Genomic DNA, 12,151 nt, shown 5'->3' on the forward strand with positions numbered 1-12,151 from the left:
ACCCATTGAATGCTACAGATATTGTATTGTAGGCTTATTATTAATTGTATTTTAATCATTGTTGGGTGGTGTTTAATACCAACCATTCTTGGAGTAGACCTATTGAAAACAGTGGTCCATTGGTTTCAGTTGGTCTCTATTCTGAGTATGATTAACAATCAACATCACCCATAGTTTCTAAATGTATTCTACTTTGTGTTCCAAAGACTTTCTAGAATTTGAAATGAATATAGTTTAGCATTGTTTGGAATGCTCCACTGGGTATTTACAAATTACTCAGGAAATGAATTATTCCCCCTCATTAGTACGTAATGAGAATTGTTATTCCAGGCAGTTGGCTGACATTACTAAGCAATTCCAGGATCTGTTTCTGCAGGTGAAAGATGAGGGGAAAGATGAGGTTGGTAATCCTCATGCTTATACTTTTTTATATGAGAAGAAAAACAAACTAAGCAGACTCCCTCCTGCCGCTAGAATGCATTTCACTTGTAATTAATTCTAAGCACCACCCCCAAATAACTTGCAGAGACAATATCAGGATTGTTATAGCTATTCAGTTATGTATTTACATTCCTGTTCAGAACAACAGTAGGGATTCCATTTTGTACAGCACAACAAATAATTCAAAACAATAAGTGCAATCTGTTTTCTATTTTCTGTTACCCTTTGGTTCCATCTTTGGATCTTCCATCTGCTCTTTCAGTTCTTTCTAGTAATATTTTTGCTGTCTGTCAGATCCAGAAATACCCATGTTTGCTACTCTGAATTGTGGCCATTGTAATTTTCTCCCCTTCAGCATATGAACCATGCAAAATTCTGCTCTACATTAAAGCTGCCAGCTTATTCCCCCCCCCACACACTTATTTTATTTTTTACTTACAGACTAAAGCAGCACCGTGGTAGGAAGGCAGCTCCTTGCTGCAACCTGCCCCCAGCACTTCTAGTCCTTGGCAACAGTCTGCAGTGTACAATTTTAAAATGCACAGTCTATGTGCAAAACACCTTCCACCAACTCATCCTCTCTCTAGTATATAAGCAGCATGTGAAGGGAATCAAACATGTTTACAAAATGAACATAAATTATTTCATAGGGACAGGTTGATCAGGAGAGGAATGGATCTGCTCTTCAGTAACAGGAAGATAAACTCTCTGTCTCTGTTTTTCTTTGGGAGAGGGGAGTGAAAGATGTGGTTGGTTCACTAGCCACTTCTGTGAAATGGATGGTGGAGGACCATTTTCACATTGGGGTTGGACTCTCTCAAGTTTCACACTGGAATTGGTCAGTTGACATTGCTCCCAGTGTGTGGTTTGGTTCAATATTAGTTTCGGAAATACCCACACAAATGGTTCAACAATTTGAAGACAGCTCATCACAGTGTACTCTATTGTCTGACAAGGAAGATAGAGAGAAGGAAATAGAAGAAAATAGCACCATAAAGAGAATTCAGTTTATGAAAGCTTAATATATTTTGAGTCCAACAACTCTTCCTCATGAGCACCTGAAATTGTTTTTTCAATGGAACTGCTTGAGGTAATCAGGCACTTTTGAAATACGTTCCCCTTCTCTATTGTTTCTTGCCAGGTTATTGAAAACCTCCCACCTCTAGATTTTGCAGTTCCATGAAAACAGAAGCTTTATTGAGCTCCTGGTATGCCATTATACATGGCTGGTGGGCTGTTTGACTTGTGGAGTCACAAGTTATGTGGTGTAATTTCTATCAATCCCAAATCATCAGGTACTGCCAACTACCGTTTTAAGACAGTGTGGTGTTTAGTGGGTTTTCTTAATCCTCAGTTTTCACAATGACTGGTTTCTGTGACTGTAACCTGCTATATTGAAAAGATGGCAACCTTCTACCAACACTTTTGATTATTTGATTTATGCCACAAAGGAAAAGTGTCAACAAAGAAGCTTGCATCTGCCTTAGTCCTCCCCACCCCTTTTCCCTACCATGCTGCATATCATGCAAACCAATATTCATGGTAAAGTTGTCTGCTCACTAATCACAATCTGAAGCCAGTGTGGGACTACTTCATCACAAGTCCCCATTCAGATGGCATGCTAAGCCAAACATTGGCTTGGCTTAGCACAGTGCAGCAGTACATTCAGACATACATACATAATTTTAATTGCAGGTAACCTTTCCAGAGTTCAAACCATGCTCAAGCCAGCTTACAATGTGAAAAATACATAACTGCAACATAACAAAAGTAGTCATAAACAATAAATAAAACATAAAATATCTAAAATAAAGATACAAAAAGACTACCAGCAACAACAGCAACAACAACAAAACAGTCCCAACACCACTCGAGCTCAAGCAGTAAAAAGTACCAGGGAGGGAAAGTGGTTTTGTGCTCCTCTTTAGGACCATCCATGCTCACATGGATGGCTTAGCATGTTGTAGAAACCAAGTCAGTTATCTGGCAACGCTAATAATAATTCTTGGAGTCTATATGTTTACGCAGTTTCAATAAGCCCAAGTTTGGCTTAGCATGTGTGTGAATCAGCTTAATGTGTAGTTTACTTTTGGCACAACACTTTCACTTAGAAAGCTGTTTGCATATCCCTAATTGCATTGGCAGTCATTATTTTTTTTTTTATTGCATGCCTTTGATCAAATTTAAACACCTATAATTATGCAGCATTTTCCCCTTTGATTTCTTCAAACCAATGTTCTGCTCTTTGGTTGAAATGTTGAAGTTTTTTATTCTTTTGAATTACTTACAAAATTATAGAACATGTCAAGAAATGAAACCCTAGCATGCTTGCAAAACATATTTTACTAATTTAATATTAGGGTCAACCTAGTCAAATCATTTGTGATAAAAAAACAAACCAAGTGAGGTATATATGAAAATTACTCCAATTTGATATAAAATATGGAATTGTATTGAGGATGAATGTGTATTCTACAGAAGTACAACTGTTCAAGAAGCTTATCTGAGACCTTTAATGAACCTTGAAACTAATTTCTATGAAGTCTCATAGCCCACCAATACCTTACTCATGCACTTTCACCTTCAATTAAAAACAGACATGAATGATTTTATTGGCATCTGTCTGTTTTGAGAGACAATAGACTGTGCCTCCAGGGATGAAGTCAAACCACTGGAGAATCACATCACCTGCTGTGGCTGCAGAGGCGGGTAACTCATAACTGCTGCCTTCCACATTGTTTTTGTTGCCTTAGCAGCAGCGAAGTGACCTCTCCAGGATACATGCCTGGCCAGTGTGCATGGAAGTTCTGGGTTGCCCAGACTGCAGAACCCTCCAATCTTTTGACCTCATTGTTGTGGTCTAAAGGAAATACATTTGGCTGTAGCTTGACTACAGGCATCGCCAGAAGGAGGCATACAAGATGCCATCCAACAGTCTTAGGGACTCCAGGAATGGGTGTCTTTGTCCAGGAATCCAAGCGGGGACCGATGGGCCACAGTGGTACCCTTCCCAGTGGTAGCCCTGCTGCGGTCATATAACCAGTCAGGGTCAACCCCCACCCTACTTATCCACCAGAAGTTGGGCTGTTTGATTCTAGATACATACCCAATGAGTTGGCCCAAACCTACCTAAATCTGTAGTAAATAAAAGTTATTTATGGTTGGCCCCTCACTGGGCCATGGACACAATATGCCTGGATATGCAATGAAATATAAATGAGGAAACGTTTTTAATAGTTGCATTTATCAGAAAAGAAAGAGATGTTCGCCAATGGATTTCCTATTGTATTGACCCAAACTTTTAGTACCACTCAAATTTTTTAGGTCTGACCACTGAATAAGTATTCCTTTTGAGCTTAACATTGCCTTTCTGGATGTAAATAGAGCAATTTGGATGAAATAAATAAGAGATGTGCTAGCTAACTTATATAGTTACTGAGTATCTCTAGTCCATGCCATCTGTGTTTAGCTAGATCTCTTCCTGCACAAATGTTTAATGTGCAGTATATTTTGAATATTTTGTAAGTAAAATTATCATTGCACGCAATAGGAACAAAGTGAATACATTTTTATTGTTTGTGGAATCAATATTTCTAGAATCGGTATTGTAAATTGCACACTTGCTGAATTAAGTATAGGAACCAATGTAACTGACTTTTGACTGTGATCTGGAGATTGGTTTGCATAGCCACAAATTCTGCTCCCACCTAATAGTGCCATCAGTGATGATAGTACAGACCACCTACTGGAACTCAAAAGCTGTATTTGAAATCAGCCTTTCCAAGCCAATTGGGTCATCATGAATATATCCCTAGTGCTGAAATATATCGAATATAAATGAATATATCCCTAGTCACTATTTCGCAGCATTCTTTTGTATGCTTGAATAATGCCTTGAGGGATAATCTTCACACATAAGCTTGTTTCTGCAAGAGTTAGATTTGAATACTTGGCAACACCTTTGAACAGTTCCATACTGCTCTTCAAAACCAGAAGTGAGCATATTCTAGTGAAAACAAACAATAATAATTTAGATGACAATAACTGTAACATATTCACATCCCCCCCTTCAAATGCAATTTCCTGTTTCTAAATGTATTTTCCATAGAACATTGTATTCACTGTAATGCTATTTTTATTCACAGAGAATGCACCTCAAGTAGCAATTATTGCACCAGGTACCAGTAACCATAGAAACAGTTCAACAGGCCCAACACCTGACTGCTCTCCTCCATCACCAGATACTGCACTGAAAAATATAGTGAAAGTTATACGACCTCAGGTGGGTGGTCGGAAATAAAAATGTTCTTTGATTTTGTTAAAGATTTCAACGTTTTATCTTACATTACTGTAATAATCTGCAGTGATATGAACTATTTAAAAATGTTGAAATGAAATCCCTCCACTGATAATGCTAAAATATCTTTATAAGCTTGATTTTAATTAGACCTGGCCAGAAAGAGCATACCCAGATTTCTATTTGTGTTTTTTTTCAGCTATTATGCTTGATTTATGACATTTTATTGAAATCTTGTATTGCATTGTTACATTCGTGTACTACACCTTCTTTTGCTTCTCAGCACCTGTTTTTTCCTCTAGGCTAGTTTTCTTCCTTTTGGACTTCACTGACCTCAGCCACATATGCCTTCACTGATGTTCATTCTGATTCAGTGTGGCAGCCCATGCAATTTTTTGTTGCAGAGGTCACAATGATGCATGAATGAGGATATTGGGAATGCCAGTCACAGCCAAACAGATTAAACAGCAGTGGGGGCACTGAGGGTAAAGAAGAAAAAGAAAAATGATGTTAAGATGAATGAGCAGCTAGCAAAACAAAAAGACACCAAATAGTATTGAAATGTCCAAGTTTTGGTGAGGTGCCTTTTCTTGTGTGTAATTAGTTCAGCTCATTTAAACTTGCCAATTTTGATGTAAATGTAAAATTGGAGACTATGTGGTATAAACATAATTTTGATTGACTGTTATTGCTTGCAAACTCTCAGTTTCTATTTACCTCTTTTTAAAAATTTAATGTGCTTCATGAAATTTATTTTATTTCATCTAAAAGACTTTCCAAGCGTCAGAGCTGTTTTTACTTCATGCTGTCCACACATGCCTCTTTTCAACTCTATAACTCCTTTTGGCGAGACTTCCGGGTTGGCGCCATCGCCGAATGGCGGACTCCCTCCGAGCTCCGGAGGGAGCCTGCTCGGCAGGGGCTGGGTTCTACCGCGCCGGCGACGCGGGGACCCTCAAAAACCATGGGCGCTGAAACCCATGGGCATGGTGACTCGGCGGGCACCGTTTGCGCCCCCCCGACCACTCGAAGGAGCCTTTTTAAAGGCTACGGAGCGGGTGACAGGGGGTGGTGGTGCTGTGAGTCCTCCGCTTCCCCTGCCGAGTGAAGCCGCATGCCATTTGGCGGAGAGCGCTGACTTCTTCCATTGAAAATCTGGACTTAAAAGAATAACCCGTGAGTAATTGGAACTTGGATTAAAAAGGGGAACAAATTTTTTCTTAAATTCGGAGCGAGCGGGGGAGGTGCAAAAAGGAAGTCAGCCTCCCCCCTGTTGTAGAGGAGCTAAAGCAAAGGACCTGACAACTAAGATCGAGTGCAACCTTTTTTTTGATAAAGTTATTAATTTCGCGATGGAAAATTATAAGCTGGGCTGGAGGAGAAAAGTGGAATGTGAATTAAAATACAACCCCCCCCCCCCGAAAAACCCCGGGAGCGATCCGTGAGAGCGCCGGGAGAGGAGAAATAGAGGTTTTGACAGCTGTCAAAGGAGCTGCCAAAACTGAAGAACAAAAAGAGAACTTTGTTACGAGGACTTTGCTGGTTACATTTGTTATAAATTGGATATAAACTGTTTAAAACAAGGAATAATAAGTTACTTTGACTGGTGGGTGTGATCGGGAAGGAAACTGAGTTATTATAATCCCTCTAGAGGAGCTGTGGGTCATTACAAGTATTGCTGGCATGGAATTTGAATCGGACTTTTTATCTCCTGGGAAACTGCAGAAATGGAACACTATTTTGTCTACAGAGGTCTACACACTAAAGGAGACAATAGATTTATCTATTGAAGAATGGAAGGGACTTGACGTAATGTTTTGTTCCTGAATAACAAAGCCTCTGTAGAGGAATTACAAGCTTTTTGGAATTAGAACATTTGTGCAGGAGAGCAGGGGGAAAAAAAAAAGAGGAGAAGAGAGAACAACAAGAACAACAAGAATAACAAGAACTGGACAAAGTTGGAAGATAGACCCCTTCCAAGATTGGACATTCGAAATCAAAGATGACTAAAAGACGGCAAAGACTATTTAAAAGACGGCAAAGCGGACTGGTGAAGGACTATGGCTTAGATGTGGGAGCTCCAGGACGACAGTAGACATTGACGGACATTGGGAACGCAACCGGGAAAGGGGGGAGGGAAATTTGGAATCCAAAGGGTGTTAAATTACATTTTATTCTTTTTTCTATTTTTTTTTATGTTAATCTGTATTGTATACTAAAGAGGGGAACTCGTGGAAGGGAACAGGTCGATTTTAGGGGATGGGAAAATATTTTTTAAATTGGGTTAATGATAATAACTTTAAAACTTGGGGTAAGAATTTGCTGAATCTATTTGAAAGAACTGGAATACAAGAGGGGGAGGGGAGGGGAAGTCCTGGAAAGATGACATTGAAAATAAGGCCTTAAATTTGGATGTTTTTCTTTTCTGTTATATTTGAAAATTTTTAATAAAAATTATTATTAAAAAAAATAACTCCTTTTGGCTAGCACAGGGTTCTTCATTTCCTCTTTCTCCAGACACCGCTGTATTAGCCATTTATCACTTTCTGTCAAAGCTATTTTTTGTTTGATGGCTTGCACACAAGAAAGCAGAGAGAAATTGGAATTCTTGTTAGAACAAGCTGTTATGTGATAGTTAATTGGAAACAGCCTTTAAATGCTATTTTCATCATGAAATTGTCAACAGATGGACTCAGAACATTGAATAGCTGTGCTCTTGGATTAGTTCATTCCTAATTCAATGTCGGGACTTAATTAAAGTCAGTGACTCGGTTCCCACTGAATTCAGTAGCACTGCATTCTTTGAGTGCAGAGCACTCTATTCAGTATTTTTGAATGAGTGAGTGAGTGAATAAATGAATGAATGAATGAAGTGGAGGCCATGCTTATCAACTTTGTAGATCAGGTTGGATTTAGAGTGGTAAAACATTTCATGCCTTTCAAAGCTTCCATTCTGGTGATGTATTGAATTAAGTACCTTGGAGACTGTATCCTCCATAGGTATCCTCCCATATTCTCACACTATCAGGAGTGCATTCCTCCATGTCCCATACACAAAGGAAAAGTAATGGTATCCAGGAGCCTGACTTCTCCACGGTGGCATCCACTCTGTGGAATGCTCTGCTGGTAACATCCCTCTTGCATCCTATTTACAGCTGTCATTCTGACATCTGGAATATTTTGACACTGGTTAGTGTCCTGGGAGTTGGTTGCTGCTGCTTGGGTTTTCAGCAGTTGTTAATGCAGTTGTGTGTGATGCTGACTGTGATGGTGTCATATATTAATTTTATTGTGATTTTAGAAGTACAGTTAAAATTATGGCTGTATATACATTTTAAATGCAGCACCTGCATTTTAAATAAACATACATTTTGTTGGTGCTATTCGTATTCAAAATGGCTTAGATACTGATATTCTGGAGCATGAAAGAGCGTTGCAAAAAGGGATGAAATGATAGCCTTGTGCCAGAAACGGGAAGATTTGTTGCTAGACAGTGGCACTGCTAGAAAGAGCTAGAAATGATTGAGGGTTTTAAAAACTGAAAATTGTTGTGAGTCTCCTGTTTGAATGCTGTGAATGAGTCTGGGGAATGAGTCTGAGTCTTACTTATGGGTACCAATTGGCATATGGGTAGTCATTGTGGGAAGAGCTTGCTGAATCAGATGGCCTTTGATCTGATCCAGTAGGGCTCTTATGTTCTTATTTTCTTTCAAGGTGTGGACATAAATGTATTTAACTGACCATCTCAGTGGTACAGAAGAGAATATAACACATCAATGAACCCTCTGATTAAAAATAGGGGGCCTTTTTTTGTCTGTCCCTGCTATCTCCCTTCATTACTATCATGCCTGTAGTGTACATTCAGGCAAAAGTAGAACCCTTTTTATATATTCTGTAATTGCCATCCACACACTTTTTGCTCAGTAATAAAAAGCAACCCATGATCTGCAAGCCTTAGGCAAAAGGTCTGGAGAGGTACTCTAAAGCACAGACTATATCAGGAAAGGCCAACTGATGTGAACCTAAGGCACTTCAAACCAAACTAACCCATTTTGGATTTTGAATGCGTCAAAAGCTTTGGATCAAATTACAGTGGATTCAAGACAAAGTTTAATTTTGGTCTGAAGCATATTATCGAGATTGTATCACAGAATATACTCACAATGTTTATTTTAATTCTGTTCTATGCCTCATCTGTCTAGATATTTATTTAATTTTGCCATTGAATCAACATTGAAATGCTGTCTCTCCAAACCCTCTTTGAAACCTACTGAAATGTCAATATTTTATTGGCATATAAGGTTTTCTATTGACCATACAATATGTTACCTCATACTGATATGTTTTTTGGTACTGTATTATAGCAGCTGGGGTGGAGTGGCAGTAGATGATTGCTGTCACATGCACAATGGTACCCGCAGCATTGTGTGGAGTGAACCCAAATTTGTTGGGATCAATCATACAGAAACTAGAGGGTACCCCACCAAAATTCCACCTTGCTCAAATCTTGCAGGATAAGGATACCCATACGACCCTGAACTACACAATAGTTCTGCGGGCACGGACTGGGTTCAGCCCCTTCCCCTGCAATCTGACTTTCCTGATCAATCAGGCCTTCCCTGTTGGGCTGGCACAGCTGGCAGGGGAGGCGCCAGGTGTCTCCCCCCACAATGGCCACATGGAAATAAGATGGCCTCCTGGATCGGGCTGTGGCCCTGCCAAGCGACAAATGAGAATGCAATAATTGTAGGATTTATGTATGGAAGATCAATTTACAGGGGGGAAATACAATAGAATTTTTGAGCATCTGTTTTAACAAACCATTTTTTAAAAAAGGTGATGAACCTTAGAGGCAGAAAATAAATTAAAATATTTACATTTCAATTCAATTTTTTTCCAGCCGAAGCAACGTACATCAATAGTATCAGCTTTTGAATTTCACCGATTAAATCACAGCCATGATTATTTTGAAATCAACTCTTCCCTTGGATATGCAAGCTTTACTTCCAGTCCTCCAATCAGTCCAGCTAATTATTCCATTGGATCCATTGAAGGGAGCATTGAAGATAATGACATTCCAGGTAAAATAAAAATAAGTTGCATATTATCTATACATTTTGATGTTGCAATAAACAACTAGCATCACATCCTAGACCACCTCTGCTCCCTCAGGGGGACATGGCTGCTTTCTCGGTGTCTCTTTTTTCTGAATTCCATAATACTTTTTATTCATTTACATTCCATTCCCTTCAGTTTTTCTAAAAGATTGTTTGAAGAGTACCCTAAAGTGAAATACAGTCATGGGGCGCTTGCATTTGGGCTTACTTACACCCATGCATAAATGTGCGGTAGAAGCTAAGGTGTGGGATTAATATTTATCTTTTGCTCAGAGCAAACCTGGTATTTTTATCATGTCAGGTCACATCCTTGCTCTGAATAAATTGTATGATGTTTATATTTATTCAGTATTGCACACTCTGTAAAGTGTTTCTCCAACTCATGAATCAAACCACTTTAGAATTGGCTATCCAGGAAATCTAGCTTAATGAAATGAATAGAAGAGTTTTCCGTGCTTCGAAACAGAGTGCTCTGATAGCTGTTCTTGCCCTCGAAAGAAATAATAAAAAATATGAAGAAAAAAGTAGAAGGTGAGAAATTCATCATGCTACAAAAACAAGTCTGTGACAAACAGTGTAATACATATTGGCCCATCTAATCCAAACAACATTTTCAATTGCTTATATAGTTTGCAAAAAAAAGTCATATATTGCTAAATACCAATTTATCATATGCTTATGATAATGCAGCATTGCTTGTTGTGTTCTGTGGAAAGTAGGAAAGTAGGAAATCAGTGCTTGAACTCATACTCTACTTATATAAGTCTCAGGTTCAGTATTTGCAATCTCCAGTTAAAGGATTGCTGGTATCAGAGCTGGTACAATATATTTATTTATTAAATTTACATGCTGCCTGTACAGCATAGTTCTCTTAATGGACAAACTCACTGAAAGTACAATAATAAATAAAATGTTAGCAAAAACAATGCTAACACCATTATACATCACATAAACCCATTATAGATGGGCCCCAAATCCTGAGGAGCTGCTGCCCGTCACAGCTGAAAGTCTTGTACAAGGTGACTCAGTAAAAAAACAGTTTCATTTATTTTTAAACAAGATAATTTACTTTGCTACTTTTGCATACATAATATTGCATAGCTACTACTCTAGATTTCTTCTTCCAGTTACCTCGCATGACAGCTAACTGAATGCATTTATTTTAACTTTAGGTCACCTTCATTATAAATTGCTTTATTTCCTGTTCACAGCTGCTAATTCTTCTATTTATACTTGTTCTTGTTGCTCATACTAACATCAGAGTTGTATCTACAGAATGTTTGCAGCCATAATAGTTTCTTAAGATTTGAAGAAATTGAATCATAAGCCATTTAATTTCTACAGAGAAACCAAGAGATTTGGCTAGAAATAATCTTTCAAATAAATAGCCATAATAATCTCCAGCAAAACTATAGCATGCTAGTCAGCTGGTTGTTGTTTATTATTTCCTCTAATATTGAACTTGGAAGGTTCCTATTCTATCAGTCTGGATGTGAGATGGGGCCAACCAAAAACAAGGTGGTAGTTGCTGAATTCTCAAGAGACTTCCTAGGCGTGCAGATGCATATTTGTTCATAAATGTAAACAAATCCAGAAAATACTTACTGACTGCCAGGACTTATACTGAGGGGCCTACAAAATGCTGCAGCGAGTTGAGCTATGGAATGTTGAGGTATTGAGAGAGGGGCAGAAAATAGAGGAGTCAGAGGAAGAAACTGGCCGGCTTAAACCTCGAAGTACCTTTAGTATCCTGGAAGTGGTGATGAGAATTGGGCAATTGTGCATCATGAAATTAAAAACCTCTTTCATGCTAAAGAGCAGGATCCACAGGGAAGCAAGATAGTACTTACTTTAGATCTGAACTGATCAGCACAGGGCTTTGGAATTAGGTCAAGAGTCACATGAAAAGGACTGCAGGTTGCCCACCTCTGCTACAGAGGCAAAGGCACATCTAGAAGAACACGACTGGTTTGGTTGCACTAAGTGCAGAGCTTCTAGGGTACCGCAGCAGGTGCCGCAGCAGTGACATCTAACAGAAGGCAAGAGCCTGGGGGGCTGCACCAGTTTTTGGTGTCACGCGGGATGCCACTGATATCTGAGACACCAAGGTTCGCCTTTGACAGAGGGAGGTCTCGTAAGAGAATTGCCCAAAATCAAGTTGCGCCCACCCAGTCTGGGGTGATTCTTTCCTCCCCAGGCAATTCTATGCCCCATCAGTTACTATAATCTGATGATTTTGAGAGTAAAAATAAAAAATAAAAAATTTCACAGTAGAAGTTTTTTAACCATTAACAAA

The 12,151-nt window shown here is 38.9% G+C and overlaps 1 protein-coding gene across 6 annotated transcripts in view; it reads left to right on the top strand.

Moving 5' to 3' along the window:
* The window catches only part of ANKS1B (ankyrin repeat and sterile alpha motif domain containing 1B), a 332,378-nt gene that overhangs the window by 95,498 nt on the left and 224,729 nt on the right, over nucleotides 1-12,151 (top strand). For all 6 annotated transcript variants that reach the window (XM_081878201.1, XM_081878197.1, XM_081878206.1 and 3 more), the window contains 2 exons: nucleotides 4,587-4,723; nucleotides 9,639-9,819. In XM_081878201.1, the coding sequence (XP_081734327.1) occupies nucleotides 4,587-4,723; nucleotides 9,639-9,819 (318 nt within the window). The remainder of the gene's footprint in view (nucleotides 1-4,586; nucleotides 4,724-9,638; nucleotides 9,820-12,151) is intronic.

Source organism: Podarcis erhardii (assembly GCF_964252035.2).
Source record: "Podarcis erhardii genome assembly, chromosome: 10".
In the NCBI taxonomy this organism is placed as follows: Eukaryota; Metazoa; Chordata; class Lepidosauria; order Squamata; family Lacertidae; genus Podarcis; species Podarcis erhardii.